General features: G+C 40.5%; 2 protein-coding genes across 2 annotated transcripts; both read left to right on the plus strand.

The window, feature by feature from the left end:
* The first annotated feature begins 8,634 nt into the window (after positions 1 to 8,634).
* LOC117485636 (X-linked retinitis pigmentosa GTPase regulator-like) lies at positions 8,635 to 13,265 on the plus strand. The gene is made up of 11 exons (XM_034134241.1): positions 8,635 to 8,693; positions 8,970 to 9,095; positions 9,189 to 9,281; positions 9,954 to 10,016; positions 10,329 to 10,487; positions 10,577 to 10,726; positions 10,823 to 10,981; positions 11,728 to 11,883; positions 12,006 to 12,130; positions 12,312 to 12,515; positions 13,182 to 13,265. The coding sequence occupies exons 1-11, from the start codon at positions 8,663 to 8,665 to the stop codon at positions 13,263 to 13,265; spliced, it is 1,350 nt and encodes a 449-aa protein (XP_033990132.1). The 5' UTR covers positions 8,635 to 8,662.
* Positions 13,266 to 16,430: 3,165 nt separating this feature from the next.
* On the plus strand, positions 16,431 to 18,413 carry LOC117485637 (spore wall protein 2-like). Its single transcript, XM_034134242.1, has 2 exons — positions 16,431 to 18,183; positions 18,226 to 18,413. The coding sequence occupies exons 1-2, from the start codon at positions 16,431 to 16,433 to the stop codon at positions 18,411 to 18,413; spliced, it is 1,941 nt and encodes a 646-aa protein (XP_033990133.1).
* The last annotated feature ends 420 nt before the right edge of the window (positions 18,414 to 18,833 follow it).

Consider the following 18,833-nt stretch of genomic DNA (forward strand, 5'->3'; position numbering starts at 1 on the left):
GACGGAGTTGAGTTGGGGTCTCTGTAAGACTACAGGAGGAAGAAGAAAGAGTGATTAACACATGAAGTCACATTTTGTCTCATCAAAGTCTTTCTGAACTATACAAAACTAAAATATAGCAAAAAGTCAATACAAATGTCGGCTGATTTCACAATTTGGACGATTCAATTCGTGCTTGAACTATTTTTCCACTAGTTTGAACATCTCAAAATGACATTAAATGACATTTTACTGCTTTTTTTGATAAGAATAAACACATTATTTGTTCATTTACAAGCCTTAACTAGTATTCAAGATGGATTGGAAGTTGTTAACCATCTTGTTAGTGAAATATATTAACATATTACCAAAAAACAAGTGCTGTAATGTACAGTCAATGCGAAAATAGTGGGACTCATTGACAATTCGGATGTTTCTTTTCTTGCTCCTGCTATTTTTTTGTTTGTTTTTCACGTCTTTGTTAACAAAAACAACATTCAAATTACATTTAACTGCTTTTTTTGATAAGACTAAACTGAATTTGATGAATTACAAAACCTAAAATAAGGTGCAAGATGAAGTAGAAGTTGTTAAATCTTCTTGTTAGTGAAAAAAAGTGATACAATGGGATTATAAGAATATATTTTAACATAAAATCGAATTTCTTTGTAAGAAAACTATTATTTTTATGTATTTACTACCAGATTTGATCAACTCACCATGTTGTCACTCGTGTTACTAATCGTGTTTGAAAGTTTTGTTGAGATGAACAAAGTTGAAGTTTCTCCTGGTTGTGTTAACCCGACTGAAGACAGAGTCCAGGTCCAGCCGGAAGCTTCCTTCTCCTGAACATTCCACGGCTTTGTTACGTCACATTCCAAATGGAATCTTAGTTTGGAATGTTCCGGTTGTCATAGCATCGAATAATTCTAAATTAGAACAATGGTGGCTAAAGGTTTTGGAATGTTTATATCGCTGCTAACAAACAATAAAATGACAATTAATAACTATTTGTAATTAATAACTGTGCGACTGTGGCTGCGAGGGAGTGCGTTTGTTTCCACCAGAAGGTTGTGGGTTCGATCCTAGCATTGGCACATTGTGTTTTTATATTTGTATTGTTTTTTAAAGTGCAGCGCGTTTCTTCTAATGGAAATGTTTTGCTCCGTTGTTACATGTTTGCCTCTGTCAGCCACCGTACAGGGATTGTAAATGAAGGAACTGTAAAATAAATATACATGCATAATAAGACGTACAAAATATTTAACACTAGTTTAAAAACCTTAGATTTGTATACAATAAGACAGAGATGAGCCTGTGATTGTACAAATCTATTCTTAAAGGTCCCATGTCATGCTTTTCCGGTTATTACCCGTCCCCTTGTGTGTTATGAAGGTTTTTATGTAAACGGTCTGCAGAGTCACAAACCCTCAAAGTACACCCTGTAGCGAGTAAATCTCTAACACAGAAAAGACCTGTCTATGCTGCCCCAGAACGCCTCGTTGGAGATTTCTCTTTTTCTTCCTGGGTACAGTGACGTGCCCATACCCAAATGGACCAATCCGTGGAGCCGTTACGTTAAGTCCGCGGAGCCGTTACTTTAAGTCCGTGGATTGGTCCAAATTGACCAATCCACGAACTTCCTCACACACACACACACACACACACTCAATCTTTTCTCAGCTGCAGCTCCGTCGATTTCTCCTCCCTGAGACGGCGGGACGCGGCGAGGCTGTGAGTCGGTGTGTGAGCACACACAAACTTCCAGCCAGGCTGCGGGTGTGTGTGTGTGTTCGGGCTGAGTTTCGCTGTGTCTCGCTGTCTCACAGACGGCCACTGGGCTCATAGGGAGGGGTGGGGGGGGGGGGGGGGGGGGGGGGGGGGGGGGGGCAGGAGCTCCAACAAGCCGTTTAGGACAGAGAGTGAATACACTATACAGAGATGCTGTATGAGAAACCAATGCGATTTTAGTAGACCTCAACAATGGAATTATGATCAGTAGAAATGGCCATGACTTGGGACCTTTAAATATCTACCACATTCGTGCTGAAACACAAATAATATTATTTTTGATAAGTTATTAATTAATCTCTGAGCCGGGAAGATTTTTTTTTTTAAATATTGAAGTTAAATGCATCAATCTGGTGCACTTTGAGAGCAAAATGAAGAGATCTATGGATACCTCTCTCAACACCCATATGAAGCAGAACTGTAAACAGATGTACTTTTTCTTTATGGATATTTTACTAATCACTCCCCTTTTAAACTCTATTCTTGTTTTACTGCCATATAGTATTTCATAACTGTTTTTCCTTTATTCTCTTTTTTTAATAACTATAATGATCATATGAAGGTGTGCCGCGGAAATAATCTTTTGAATAATTTGTGACCAAACCGTTTGAGACCCACTGAGATAACTTAGACTAAAGTTAACTATCTAAACACTCAGAGAGTCCTTTAGCTCACCTGAGTCTCTCAGTCTGAGAGGAGAGGACTCTCCTCCAGCTTCTTGTGGAACAAACAGCTCCTTATGTCCGTTAGTGCAGCTAGCTAACCAGATGCTAACAACACGGTCCATGCTGACACCGGTCTCTCCCTCCCCCTCTCTCTCCCCCTCTCTCTCTCTCTCACATGCGCTATTGCCACACACACACACACACACACAGAGCCGAGCTTGAATGACACACGTTTATTTCCATGCAACTCTCTGATTGGTCTGGTGTCATGCCTCTGTTGCATTCACTGAACACGGGAAATTACAGTGCTGCCGTCCTCTCTTGTGTCATGATGAGGTTCACGTAAAGCACGGTTAATGTATTATATTATTGAGGGAGAATTGTCCGGGGCTACAGAAAAAACATTCGGGGCTAAAGCCCCGGATGCCCAGGCCAGGCGACGCCACTGGTCAAAGCACTTAAGATATTCATTGCTATCGGGATGTTAAGAGCATTCCATGGAATATAACAAAAAGTGTATCTCGAGCCGGTTTCTCAAACGTACCTACCCTACCTTTAATAATTTAAGTCAAGTTAAGGTTCATGTGATGGTAGCTAGTTAGTGCTCTTACCTGTGAGGCCTCCTCCAAACAGCATTATAACCAGACTGTATCATTAAAACTACAAGTACCAGTTCAAAAGACAAAATGTATTTAAAGACCAATCTTTATTTGAAGGTGCCTCTTAACCTGAGATAAGTTATACAGTAATAGTATTGACAATCTAAAAAAACTGAGCAACTCAACAGTCAACTTTATATTTCTTACTCTAAAGCATTTATTATTTTCATTTTTCCCCTCTCATATTCAGTGTGGACGGATTGAGACAGCGTGGTGTCCAGAGAGCTGCAGAGACTTCAGGGAGAACCTCCGTGTGATGGACGGCCTGTCTGTTGGTTTGGCCGGAGAGGACTGAGGGTCTTTCCTCTGCAAGGAGGACCAGGCCTGATGGAGGAGCCCATGCATAGCTGATACCACCTGATCAGGCCTAGTCTGTCACTTTATTTGACTAAATGTGTTTACTTATACATTTAATAGGTTTACACCTTCTGTCCATATATGCTTTTTAATGAAAACATGTTTGATTAACTTTTGGTTCACATTTCAATAAATTGTATTTGTATTTGCACTCCTTTTGTCCATTATTCTTACTGAAAATGTTAGATTACACATTCACATCCGACTGAAGATTGGCCCCATTTATTTGTGACGTTGCAAACTCTGCGGTAGAAGGTACATGTTGTGAAGCTCATAAAGTGAGGCAAATAGAAATAATCAGCTGATGGAGTGTAGATGTGGAAATAGGTGCATTCGATCAGCTGACTGTGTTTTCACAATAAAAGTAGTTTCTTAGTGAATGTCCTGTACTGGTCTTAACATCTCATAACATCAGCTTTTAATTTTCCTATTGGATGTTTTTCTTGACCCTCGGAGAAAGAGGAGATGCTGAGTCGTGTCTTTCAGGTATGTCCTTTCCTAACAAAAATCACAGGAAACATAAAACATATTATTGCAGAACAAGTGTGTTATTTATGAAAGAGGTGTGTTTGTGTTTAGGGGCTGTAGATATAATTATTTTGTAATTGTAATGTTTTTTTAAGTTTCAACAGTGAGCTACAAAGACAATCAGATTATGAATGAACAGTATGAAATTCATCAACATTGAAATGTATTTTATTATCAAAATAATATTTAACTGTTATTAAAACATAGTGCAACTGTAGAAGCTTGCTCTGTTGTCTCACTGAAAGAATAACTTTTACCACGTTTTTACAGACAATATTGAGAGATAAATAGCAGTTGTCACTATGCGTTAAATATCTTTGCCTTCAATACATTAAATTAGAAAGCTGACAAAGTCATATTGCTTGTTAACATCTAAATGTAACCTTTTGCATGGAAAACCCCCTCAACTTCACTGATGTGTAGGTGATCTAGTATTTAGTATTGTTTAATGGAATGTATATCAGTGTATTAAAGTCAATACTTCATTTATTTAAACCAATATCTTTCTTGATTCTTTGTACAGTATGAAAAAAGAGTATTTGTACCTGTGCTGAAGTTCACTGCTGTGAGGAGTCCAGTTCTGTCTCTCACTCTCTGGTCCAGCCTGTCTGCATCACCTGGACACTTTAAACAAACAGATATATATATGTAAAGAACCATGTGTACAAACAATATAACTTATTCTCTTCTGTTGAACATGTTGGATTGTGTATTGTCCGAGTCAGGGTCCTTTTTATTTTACTGTAACTTTGGAAGTTGTGTGTTACCAATGCTTACTGTTTATTTGATACCAATTTGGTAATGCAATTAATAAAAACAACACGGTTTGGGTTCGTTCTTCAGATGACTGTGACGTTAACGTGTAAGCTCAATAATGAACTCCAGCTCAACCAACCATATTGTAATATCCAAGTAATCATCTTGAAATATGACATTAATAATTGTAATATACACACATCTTATTGTGAGGTTGATTTCACATACACTACTTCGACGTTAGCTTGTCTACATACTTGAGCATAGCCTATTTAAATTAACCTTAGATGCATACAGTTCCTACCTACATAATAAAATATCTCTCTAAGTTACAAGGATGACCTTATTTTATCAACCTCAAACAGAAGCCGTTTGTTCTACAGTATTATCCCACTTAACGCTTAACACTTGTCTATTTCGTTTTAACCTTTATATATATAGTCTATGGTTTTAAGTTAACTTGGAGGCTACGATTAGCATCGTTAGCACCGATGTAGCTACCACTCGCTTACACGCTAACCCATTCCTTAAAGGTGGGGTAGGTAAGTTTGAGAAACCGGCTCGAGATACACTTTTTGTTATATTCCATGGAATGCTCTTAACATCCCGATAGCAATGAATATCTTAAGTGCTTTGACAAAAAATCCATTAAAAAAGTCATCTGTGGAAGCCGTAGTACTGTAAAAAGCACGACCAATCATTTTAGCCGGCCCGGCTAAAATAACTGGATGGCCTACCTGCCTGTCAGCCTTCCATCTGTGCACAAACTTATCTCGTGCCCTCATTGGTCATGTGCGCGTTCGTGTGTGTTGGAGGAGGGGCTCTGTAAAGAAGTGGCAGATTATTTCCGGCTGTGTATTTTCAAATTCTAGCACACTCGAGCTGGTTTCTCCAAAATTACCAACCCCACCTTTAACATTCATTACGTAGCTGATTGAAATCATAAACACATAAATAAAGTACTCGAATTTCACTTACCGCAAAACGGCATTCATGCACCGTCTGTTTTAACCGCAGAGCGAGTCACAATAGTCCGATATATAAGCATGAAGAACAAACAAACACGGCCGGGGTCAAGTTGTGTTCCCTGGATGAACTGAGCAGGCAGAGTCCCTGTAGCTTCACAGAGCAGCTAGCAGAGAGACAAGAAGCTAACAGCAGCAGTCACTTGACAGAGCTGTCACTCAATGTGACCACGCCCTAATTTATCCAAACACTTTAAGACCTAATATAAATAAACGGGTCATGTTAGAAAACAATTCACTCACAGATTCATAATCATGAAGGTGGAATCTAACTATATCTATAATAATATTTATTGCATCCAGGGCTAGAAACATGTTTTTTTCTGCTGTAAAATTGGGCATTTTAACATGGGGGTCTATGGAAATTGCTCCTTTCTTCAGTCATCGCATATCGGCCAATATATGAACTGCAGTTTGTGGCACTTCCGTATTGGCATCCCGGCTCTTCCCCAGAGTTTGCCGCTTGGGCCGTACACATCATGCGGCTGTGTCCTTCTTTTGAAAGTATTTAAACTTTTGGGACGCAGCAGCCAGCACCACTTGTCATGTGACGAGAAACAGTGGGGTAAGTTGAGCCATTTTTTAGTTATGCTGTCCTCTAATTAAGCCCCAAGCCTGTTTTTCAGGTTTCAGGCTCGAAAATGACATGCCCAGAACAAATGACTATAACTTCACTTCTAAAAGGGTTAAATTAATCATCTTTTTTCTCAAAGCAAGGTTACATCTGTGAGATGGATGTAGAAGTGTCAGAATCAATATAGATGTTTCTGTGTCAGAGTGAATTCAGATGGAACATAGTAAAAAAGTGTAAATTCTTACCTCCGCCTAACAAAAAACCATTACTTATAGTGAAAACCACCCTTGAATGATGGGTTAGTAGCCTAAAAGCTTTATGAATCAAAATGATAACATATAATAAGTACCCTGTATCAAGATTGAGGCAAAACAAGTGAAAATTGACCTTTTTAGAGAGATTTAGGGAAAAAAATTCCAGGCGGAATAAGCTTTGGGCACATTTGGGCACATCTGGTTCCATCAGTGCCATTTGACCTTTTTCAGGTACCAGACTGTAAAAATCATTTTATAACATTGAATCATCACTATAGTTATTCATTCCATAAAAAAAAAAAAAAAAAAAAAAAAAAAATATTATTGTAAAATTTAACCTGCTAATTATTGTCATGGATTTGACAACTGATGTTGTTTATTTGCTATGTTCTGGCTGCTAGCTCAGTGAGTTCTGGCCGTGCAGTGATGAGACCTATGCCAATGGAATCTGTGGAATCTCAGCTTTCAGATGATGTGTTGTTTGTGCAGAAAGTATAATTATAAATGATAATTTTTGTGAGTTATGAGCAGAAATAGCATTAGTCCGTATTTGCTAAGGGCTTCTTGTGGGAATTATTATTATTATTTTTTTTTTCTTTTTTCGTATAGTCAGTTAGCTGAGTTTCTTCCCGTCAGCTGGGTGTGGAACATTAATAGTTTCATAAATGACACTTCAGAGATCACACTGGTGCTAGCAGATGTAGCATTTTCGGACCCTTCGGAGGGTCCTTGGGGTTTAACAGGCTAAGCAAGGAGAAATGACACATAGTAAAAATGAAAGCACACACCTATAATTCAGGATGTCTCCTATCAAAGGCAATGATGAGAATTAATATTTGATCAAGGGCAGTGAAAATATTACTTCTAAAAAAAAAAGAGTTTTGTGGCTCAACTTGCCCCGGGTAAGGGGTAAGTTGATCCAGGTCAGGGGGTAAATTGAACCACTGTTCAAACTTGGGCATACCTGTTCAAACCTGGGCATACCTACAACAAATCTTAAAGGTAACTTTAAACAATAAATAACAAACCAAATACAAGTTTAGTTTTTCAAATATTTTTAATATAAATTTCGATTGAATTGATTGATTTTTTTTTAACAAGTTAATAAAAGAAAAAGTAATCATACAATTACAATTTCATACATCTTACCAATCAAACACAGGGTAAATTCAACTTTAAATGTAGCCTACAATGAGCTCTTATTATCAACTTGGCCTACTTTCATTAATTTCTCCATTGAAAAACTGGCTCAACTTACCCCAAGGCCCACGGCTCACTTTACCCCATAGCCACCATTTCAGAAAAAATAGCCTAGCATTAAAATTCAGAGTCATCTTTAGCTTAATGACTCACATGGTTTAATACGCTGCCAACACATCAACATATACAATATATTTGTTTAAACCTGGATACATTTTTTTTTACATGACAGCCGATATAGCTGACATCTAGAACATTTACTTTGACAAGCAAAAAACGTTTTTTTGTAAAAAATGTTACTTACCAGACCACAAGCATCTCTCTTTCACAGGCAATGAGAAATGGGAGGAGCTTGCATAATTTCTGGTCACGTGATTACAACTATAAGGCGTTGCCTGGTTACAGGGGGTGGTTCAATTTACCCACTGTCTCAATTTACCCCCTTCTCCCCTATCCACCCTGCTTCCGTAAACATAATCTTTGAAAAACGTTACCCACAGAGCACCGCTACTGAAATTTCACACGATTAAAAATGTTTGTGGAACAGAGTAGCAAACTGTTATCCTGCAAACAGACAGACAGACAGACACAGACAGACAGACAGACAGACACACAACACGAACGCAACCACAAATCACCTCAACGACAGATGGATCATGAGATACCATCAAGGAATATGCAGTTATATCGATAGTGCTAAAACAAAAACAGTTTCAATCATTTTTTTAAACTTATATCGGTTTCCTGTGACTAACTTCACCATGCTAGCCATTGGGCAGGTTGCTCCTGAGTCCCGCCCCTCTATGACGTATCCTGATCCACCTGTCAGTCGGCACCGAGCCGCACGGTGAGGAGATGAGAGGGATGCAGTGAGATGACCGGACAGGACGATGTGGACATACCCGGTGAGATACCTAACTTCTACACATGAATACCTGGCACATATATTACTCTTTATGAGGCGTAGCCTACTTACCTGGCCCTCTGCTCCCGATGCCACATGGTTGACCTGTGCTATTTCTGTCAGGCTGCTACTTAAATAGCTTGAGATTTGACAGCAGGTTAGGATTTAGCCGGGGTTAAGGTAAAGAAGAGTAAGTTAATGTTGCCTTTAGGTCCATCACAGTGTCTAATTTTCCTATCAAAGGCAGTTTAAAAATGAATCTTACATTTGTCTTCAGAAACAGGAGCCATCTTTACATTTGGAAAGAGCACTTTTGCTGACAACGTGCCTAGTACATTCTGGTTGAAGAATGACCTGCCTGTGCACATCTCCTGTGGCTGGGAGCACACTGCTGTCACCACAGGTGCATACAACCTTTGCACGTTTTATTTATTAATATTTACTATGTGTAGTGGGTTTTCTGTATAGCCTGATTGAACAATTCTTATTCCTGCAGAAAATGGCAGGCTGCTCATGTTTGGTGGTAATACTTGGGGCCAACTGGGGATTGGATCTAAGCCTGCTGCCAGCAAACCTGCCTTTGTGAAAGGTGAGTTACTTTACAATTAAACTGTGAATTTTTATTATGCTTTTAAATGAAAAGTATGCCAATTGCCAATCCTTTTATCGCTTGATCAAATGTCAGGGAAACAGTGAAAAAGCCCAACTTTAAAATCAATATTTTTTTCCAAAGTTATGAAAACATTGACACAAATATTGTACCATATAATTCTGAGGTACTTGGCAGTATACAGTCATTTCAACAAGCTCTGCCTTTACCAGCTTCAACATTAAAGTGAATACATTAATGAAGACATTAACGTTGGTGCTTAAAGTATATTTATATGTTAAAAATAATTTTACATTTTTAATGCATGACTTTTACTGCTCGAGTATTTCTACAATGTGTTATTGCTACTTTTGCTTAAATAAAAGATCTGAGTTCTTCTTCCACCTTATTATTCTGACCAACATACCAAAACCCAAAGATGTCCAGTTTTTTGATAACTTTAGATAAGGAAGAACATAAATCCCTCACAATTTTAGAAACTGAAACCAAATAATTACTCATGCAAATGAATATATAATCAAACTAACTTGCTATTAATGGATTTAAATCGACTAAACTATCAATCAACTTGTTGTCTTAGCCCTCATTTAAATATAGACTGAGGAGCATTCTTTGTGGTATTTCAGTAAAATTGTACTTTTTTCCTTTCAGCCTTAAAGTCTGAGAAGGTGAAGCTTGTGGCTTGTGGGAGGGATCACACAATCGTCTCCACATGTAAGATGATACTTAAACAATATCAGAATGTTTCCTTGAAGTGTGAGTTTGGATCTTTTGAGGTGGGGTTGAATGAAGTTCCACAGCGTATAAGTTGCCTGTCAAAAACTACGGCAACTTAAGTTTAAAAAATGATCTGTTGTAGGTGGGCCTTCTCTTTATGTTTTGTCTTTGTCTATTACTACAGTGTGTTTCTCCAGACTCAGGGCTTGTAATACTTTTGCTAGGAATAGATTCCTCATACCACCCCTCTTCAAAACATCCAACATGTTCCTTTGAACATGTTCTCAGTTTTGTAATTACATTTTTTAGGGCAGGGCAGTGTTTACAGTGCTGGCAGAAACCAAGAGGGGCAGCTCGGTTTGGGTCACCACGACAACACTTCATCCTTCCTCCTGCTGCAACCCTTCTGCGGCTATGCACCAATCAAAAAGCTTTCTGCTGGATGCAATACCTCAGCTGCCTTAACAGGTTCAAACAGTGACTAATAATAATGTAAGAGTTGTTTCCGTAGTCAAATGTACTCATAATAGTGTGCCTCCCTGTGTTTGTGTTGCTAGAGGATGGGAGGCTGTTCATGTGGGGAGACAACTCTCAGGGTCAGATTGGTTTGGGGGATGAGGGTTTTTCAGCAGAACCCAGAGAGGTGGGTGTTGGTGAGGCGGTGATCTGGGTCTCCTGTGGGTACCACCACTCAGCATTTGTCACAGGTACAGCACAGTCCAACCAAACACAGCAAAAGACACCGCCCACCCAGTTTGAGTGTCTATTTAACCAACAATATTGTGTTGGTTTTGTTGTTCTAGCGGACGGAGATCTCTTCACGTTTGGCGATAGCGCGAATGGAAGGCTTGGTCTCCAGGAGGAGCAGCTGGCCAATCACAGAGTCCCTCAGCGGGTGCAAGGGATTGTAGGTCATGTCACGCAGGTTTCTTGTGGAGGCGAGCACACCGTGGCACTCACAGGTAGAAGAACAGATAAGAGACATTTCTACTGACACCTTTCTCTGGGACACACTTGACTGTTATGTTATAGATATATTACAAATTCAAACATTTCCCGTCCTAGCCATCCTAGGTTAATCGGTGGTGGAAGACGTTTTAAGATCCTTTACTTAGGTGAAAGTCCTGCACTTAGTTAAGTTAAGTTTTACTCAAGTAAAAGTACATTATCAGTTAATTGTAACTAAACAACAACAAGTACTCCTTATGCAGACAGACCATTTCATTAATTTATATCAACTATGGTATATATGTAAGCAACACTTTAATGTTAGCGACTCAAGGTGAAACTGATTTTATTTTTTTATTAAATTAACAAATCTTTACATTTTCACAAATCTCCAGTGTAGTCTAATTAGATACATTCAAGCTGTTTCCAACATGAATATTTAAGAAAAGATTGTAAAAATCATGGAAGACGACAAGATAAATATGACCTGCTTTAGTTTCAAGACAAATGTCACCTTATTCTAGATTGTAGTTGACTTCTATTAAAACTAGCTTGAATTACTTCTCACAGCAATGGGTTTGTAGTTTTTTGCACTATGCAAACGACTAAATACCCCAAGCAATCAAACACATGTAGCGAGGTAAAAATATTTGTTTTTCTCTTTGAAATGTAAATGAACATGCTCAGTAAATGTACATGCTTTCCACCCCTGCGGTTTATATAAGTGGTTTGTTTCATTGTGCCTGTGTTGCTTTGCCAGAGGAGAACGTGTACACGTTTGGCCGAGGTCAGTACGGTCAGCTGGGCCACGGGACATTTCTGTTTGAAGTCGATTTGCCAAAACCACTGGAGCACTTTTCTAACAGTAGTATCAAACATGTCGCCAGTGGAGAAAACCACACCGCTGTGATCACAAGTAAGCAATCTCTAAAGCTCATTCTGCTCATTATGATACAGCCTGGCAACCTTTCATCATTGAAATGTCTAGCAATTGAATGAAACTTTATCTAATGCAATTGTCCTCCTCCTCCTCCAAAGACAGCGGGCTTCTCTACACGTTTGGTAACTGTCGTCATGGGAAACTGGGTTTAGGGCAGGAGAACTTTATCAACCACTTCAGCCCGGCCCTCTGCACACGTTTCCTAAAGTACAATGTTCTAATAGTAAGTGAATATTGAGCAACATCTCAGGATGGTTATGTCCTCCATACCCGAAACACTTTTGGCTTAAAAAAACCTGTATATGTGCAGTTTACCAAGCTTTACCCCATGCTTCTGCATATTGAGAGGACATACACAACACACGTGATAAACCTTCCTGAGTTATGTGTTTTCTCTGGTTTAGGTGTCCTGCGGTGGAAACCACATGCTGGTAACTGCAGCCCCCAGACCACCAGAGAGTCAAGAAGTGTTGCCAGAGGAGGATGTAACAATCACAGATACCTTTTTGGAGCCAAATTATCGAGAACTCCTGCTGGACCCTTTGATTGATCCTAATTTAATCGTCCCACTCTCAGCGATCGCTGCTCGAGCCCGCCACAGACAAAAAGTGAGAACCTACCCCTTGGTACTTATTTTCCAGGCGAGATCAAGTTCTCACACTTTTTTAGACACCTACTGTATAAACTAAAAGTGGGATTTTTGTGATAGTAGATGCTATTTTATCCCTTTTTGTGGGGATTCAGCACCATCAGACCTGTAGCAAACTTCTTACCTAGATATGTGATATAATAATAAATCATTCTAAGCAATAAAACTGTTCCATTACAATTTACTTTACTACTATAACCTATTCAATAATGAAATGGGTATTATGATGCATTCTATGTGGTATTAAAAGGTCTTTTTAGTAGAACATTTGTTATCTCAGCTTTAGATGATTGTAATGACACTCTAACTCCAGTAGGGGGCAGTGTTACACTAAGCTGTAGCTCTGCCGCAGTGCCACTTACTAACTGGTTGGGGGAGCTCCATAGATGTGGTTCAAATCTTTAACTCACTGATGTTTTTGGCTGTTTTTTCTTCTCCTCTTTCAGGGAATCTCTGAGGAGATGTTTCACAACCTCCCACGTCTAAATTCTGGTTTCCTCAACACCTCCTGGCAAACATCCAGAAATATTCCAACCCCCAAAACACTCTCAAAAGACTTTACTACCCCTACATCATCCCCTAAACCACAATCAGAAGTGACACTAAGCCCCCCACTCTCCCCCAGATCTCCAGTGATCTCATCTCAACCATCGAGCCCACATTCTCAGTCATCAAACACCTCTCAGAACAAATCCTCTGCTTCCTATAGGTCTACATCCGAGTTGCCTTCTCCCATACTATCACCAGAGTATTTAAATAATCATGACACATCAATATCTCCTAAAAGTACGCCAGAACAAAGTCTGTATAAAGAGGCAGCCACTGAAAAAGCCTTAATTGAAGAATCTCCTTTAGCACCTAAAGAGCCCTGCAGCCCCAACAGACCCTCCAGTGATGTTTCCAATCAACTTCTCAGTGAGGAAGAAGAGCAACCTGCTTCGCAATCAACAGGTAATAATAAGCTATAGTTTTATCACATGTCTGTTTAGGCGATAGCTAAGCTGGGTTTGATTATGTATGCAGCTGTTTATTAACCAAGTCACTGTCTGTTTGTTTTCAGAAGGAGAAACTATGCAGAGGCAAATGACCATAGAAGATGTGGAGGAGGATCTGTCTGAGGAAGGATCTCACTCTGACTTTTGGCCAAATATGGTAAGAAAACTCTTGACTTTGATGGAGAGTAAATAAATAATATATAATGTCCACAGAGTCATAAACGGCGAGTCAGTGGAACGTTTTTCTCTTCAAGCTTCTTGGTTGTGGTCTAGATTATGTGCACTCCAGGGCAGGAAGCAGCGATGTTGAACACTCACTGACTTTTCCAGGAAGTGTGTGTGTGTGTGTGTGTGTGTGTGTGTGTGTGTGTGTGTGTGTGTGTGTGTGTGTGTGTGTGTGTGTGTGTGTGTGTGTGTGTGTGTGTGTGTGTGTGTGTGTGTGTGTGTGTGTGTGTGTGTGTGTGTGTGTGTGTGTGGTGTGTGTGTGTGTGTGTGTGTGTGTGTGTGTGTGTGTGTGTGTGTGTGTGTGTGTGTGTGTGTGTGTGTGTGTGTGTGTGTGTGTGTGTGTGTGTGTGTGTGTGTGTGTGTGTGTGTGTGTGTGTGTGTGTGTGTGTGTGTGTGTGTGTGTGTGTGTGTGTGTGTGTGTGTGTGTGTGTGTGTGTGTGTGTGTGTGTGTGTGTGTGTGTGTGTGTGTGTGTGTGTGTGTGTGTGTGTGTGTGTGTGTGTGTGTGTGTGTGTGTGTGTGTGTGTGCTTTTTTTCCAATGTGTAATAAATCTCCTCAAAGCAGATTCAGAGATTAGGATTGCTTCTGCCAATACACAATTGTGTTTAGTTTCCAGATTCAGAGCAACAAATACACATGTACATGCATCATGTACATGTGTGTGCGAGTTTGTATAACTCGCACACACATGTACATGATGCATTGAAAGAGTTGGCAGGAATCTTGCCACATCATATCAGTTTTTCCACAGCTAGAGATGAAGCAAGCTGTGAAAGAGTCTCCAGCGTTGTTGTGTAATTTAGAACATCACTATCCCAATTCTGTCCAGCTGTAATGATAAGTGTGGCTGCTTGTGCATTCATGTGCAGTGGTGGAAGGAGAATACATGGCCTTTATTTAAGACAAACTACCAATTAAGTGTAAGTCATGCATTCAAAATCTGACACAGGTTTTATCAGCAAAGTGTACTAAATGGGTTATGTTTTATTTAATATAGATTGAGATACAAGTTGAAACAAGTTAATTGGTAAAAAAGTCATTTAAAAATGAGACTTTAAGGACTAGGTTAAGGACTTAGAAGCTAACTGAATAAGCAATTGTGTGCAATGAAATATGCAACATTTACAAACTGTTCACATAAAATTCTAGAATCCAAATATTAATTGTGTGTCAAAAATCTGAAGTGAAGCGAGTATAATATGACTATCTCTAAAGTAAAGTATACGCCACAAGTTATTGAACAGGCATTTTAAAGTCTGCTATGAAGTTGAATACATGAACATTTGTACATCACACCCGACTGACCCCAGAAAAAACACCGTCTGTTTTTATGTAGTTCCTTTGGAAAAATAAGGATTCCTCTCATCTTCTCTCAACCATCACCATGGTTTCCTTTACCTCCTACCACATATGTTTTTACACCTAGTGACAGATTTATTGATGAGTCATCGACATAATGTGTTCCCATTATGACTATTCTGCAAAGAAAACCCATAATGTTCCTTGTGCTTTAACAAAAATGCTGATTTATATTGGTAATTATTTCAGAAGATTTTAACAAATGACATCCACAAATACTGTAACATAGTCTCCAAACAAATGCTTATAGTCTTTTCGGCTTGAGGTACTGAAGTCTGTATTTGAACAAGAAACTGCTTCCTCAAACTAGAGCGGACATGCTTTTGGCAGTAAAAGACACAAAACATAAAATGCCAAAACTACACATGCAGACACGTTGATTGCAGGTCTGCTGCTGCACTTCTAAAACGTTCCATTTTTATAACACAGTATTTTCAGTCATATGACCTTTAATGTCAGCTTTATTTTTATTTTCACATCTGACTGAATCCCTCTCTCTATGATTTATTATAGGACAAGAAGAAAGGCAGGCCTCCTATAGGAACTACGGAAGAGGCAGAGTTGTTTGCCAAACAGTTCAATGGGGAGGCAGAACAAGATTCTCCTAAGGCTTCAGCAGAAGTGACTCCACCAAGGAGTCTAAAAAACATACCCAAAAAGGTCTCATCTAAAGGCAAAGAGAACATTACAAAGCAGACCATTCAAATAAAAAGTCATGAAGCTCAAAATCAATCTTCCCATTTTAAATCGAAAAAACTATCATCACCGAGTCCAAAAACTCCACAATCTGTCCGAAAGACACTCACTGAAGCCCCGCAGAGAACGGCTGAAGGGAAGGCAGACGACAGAGAAAATAGAAATGGGAAAGAAAGTATAATAAACAAAGAGGATATGAAAGAAGAAGTGTTTCATGTAACAGAGGGAAAGGACATCACGAGCATATCTGTCCAAAGTGAATGTTTGTCATCCGTAGAAAAACATGAAGAAATTCAGAGAGAAACCACTAAGGTGAGACCTTTTGAAGACGAGATGCAACAGGAGACACGACGATTAAAAACAACTCCATCAAGAGATTCGCTCAAGGTTAAATCCGCCCTTGGAAAAGGTCAAAACAAAGGACCTGGTGTAAAATCACTACCAGGGAAAATACAAAATAAAAGTGCAGGAAGTACGCCCGTTAAAGGCAAAGGAAAAGTTGTGAAAGATGAGTTAAACAAAGCTCAAAAGATGAATAGTACAACTGCAGGTAAGCAGAAGACACCTGAAGGTGACAGTGCTCAAGTAAAAGACAAAAAGATGGCAAAAGAAACTCAAATAAAACCAAGAGCAGAAGAAGATGACGACAGAGTTAAAGGAGAAGCTGACTCTGAAGGTAATAAGAAGGCAAAGCCCAGAAGTAAGCAGACTGAAGCATCCAGCCCGCTGTTATCACAGCAGGACACACCTGCTGAAGTGCTAAGTAACCCTATTTCCTCACCAAGCACTCGGAGAACAGAGGTAGTTTCCGTCGGTGGAGCCAAATCCCTGCAGGGCCCTGAACCTGCTGATAGAGATCTGCTTGCTGCTGGATCCCACAGAGAGGACACTCAGAGCCTCGCTGAAGAAAAGCCAAAGTGGGGGGAAATCATCAGTACCGCAGCCTCTCTTCTTCCTGCTGTTGGAATAGCAGGTGCAGCTATGGGGGTCCTTAGTGAGGCGGGGACAAGAGAACAGGGTTTCCAGTCTGACTCTACACCCCCCAAAACACCCAGCCGAGTCAAGCAATTCACAAAGCAGAGCGCCGTTATGCAACCTTCCTTTTCCACAACATTGTCACATTCTTCTTCAAATCCACAAGAAGAAAGCTCAAAGGAAGAAGTTCAGGATGAAGAAAGCAACGATGCATCTCAGTCACAACAGGAGGGGGTGAACATTGGTGCAAAAGCTTTCCAGCAAGGACATGAAGAAGATGAGGAAACCTACAAGGATCACGTGAGAGAAGGCGGTGTAGGTGAGGATGAAGGGAAAGATAAGGAGAGTGGAAGTGATGTGGAGAACAAAGAAGCAGAGGAGGAGGGAAGTAAACAAAGTGAGAGTGTTTCTGTTGAGGATGAGGAAGAGGAAGATAATGAAACTGCAGAGGAAGATGGTGAGGAGGAAACAGCCTCCAGCATCGAGGAAGAGGAAGAAGGAAGTGAGAAAAGTGAGGTCAAAGAAGCTGAAGAGGAGGAGGAGGAAGAAGGAAGTGAGAAAAGTGAGGTCAACGAAGCTGAGGAGGAGGAGGAGGAGGAAAGCAGTGAGGAAGCAGGTGGAGAAGGGAGTGAGTTTGAGGAAAGTGTGGCATCAGAGGAGGAAGGAAGTGACAGTGAGGAGGAAGACCATGAAGAAGAAAGTGAGGTGAGTGAGGATGAAGAAGATGAAAGTGGTGAAGAGTCAGGAAGCAGGGAGAGCAGCGAGGACACTTCAGCATCTGTCTCGGAAGAAGACGAAAACCAGGTTGACGAAGAGGAGGAGGGAGAAACTGAGGATCAAAAAGATTTGAGCGAAAGTGAGAATCAGGATGATGCCAGTGTTCAGGAGGAAGAGGAAGATGAGGAAGATCAAGATGAAAAGAATGATGGAGACGAGGAGGTTACAGAGGATGAAGAAGAGGAGGAAGAACAGAGTAAGGAGGAAGAGGAGGAGGAGGATGAAGAAGAAGAGAGTAAGGGGGAGGTTACAGTGGATGAGGAAGAAGAGGGTGAAAAGAGTAAGGAGGAAGAAGAAGAGGGTGAAGAAGAAGAGAGTAAGGGGGAGGTTACAGAGGATGAAGAACAGGGCGAGGATGAGGAAGAAGAGAGTAAGGAGGAGGAAGAAGAAGAGGGTGAAGAAGAGAGTAAGGGGGAGGTTACAGAGGATGAGGAAGAGGAGGGTGAAGGTGAGGAAGAAGAGAGTAAGGGGGAGGTTACAGTGGATGAGGAAGAGGAGGGTGAAGAGAGTAAGGAGGAAGAAGAAGAGGGTGAAGAGGAAGAACAGAGTAAGGAGGAGGTTACAGAGGATGAAGAACAGGGCGAGGATGAGGAAGAAGAGGGTGAAGAGGAGGGAGAAGAGAGTAAGGAGGATGAGGAAGAAGAGGGTGAGGAGGAAGAAGAGAGTAAGGGGGATGAGGAAGAAGAGCGTGAAGAGGAGGAAGAAGAGAGTAAGGGGGATGAGGAAGAAGAGGGTGAAGAGGAGGAAGAAGAGAGTAAGGGGGATGAGGAAGAAGAGGGTGAAGAGGAGGAGGAGGAAGAGAGTAAGGGGATGAGGACAGCAGGAGGGTGAAGAGGAGGAAGAAGAGAGTAAGGGGGATGAGGAAGAAGAGGGTGAAGAGGAGGAAGAAGAGAATAAGGGGGAGGTTACAGAGGATGAAGAAGAGGAGGAGGAAGGTGAGGAAGAAGAGAGTAAGGGGGAGGTTACAGAGGATGAAGAAGAGGAGGAGGAAGAGGATGACAAAGAAAGTGAGGAAGAGGAGGAGAGTGAGGGAAAAGGAAAGGCTTCTAATGTCAAACGTCGTGAAATTCCTGCTAGCGAGGAGGAAGAGGAGGAAGAAGAGGAGGAAGAGGAGGAACAAGTCAAAGCATCAACAACAAAGAGCAAACTGAAGTCGTCTCCTGACAGGAAAGACAAACAGATAGAAACTCCCAAACCAGCACCGAGGAAGAGGAAGACGAGCGCTGCAGGGGAGAAGAGGTGAGCTGCCTC

This window comes from Trematomus bernacchii, unplaced genomic scaffold (assembly GCF_902827165.1).
Source record: "Trematomus bernacchii unplaced genomic scaffold, fTreBer1.1, whole genome shotgun sequence".
Lineage (NCBI taxonomy): Eukaryota > Metazoa > Chordata > Actinopteri > Perciformes > Nototheniidae > Trematomus > Trematomus bernacchii.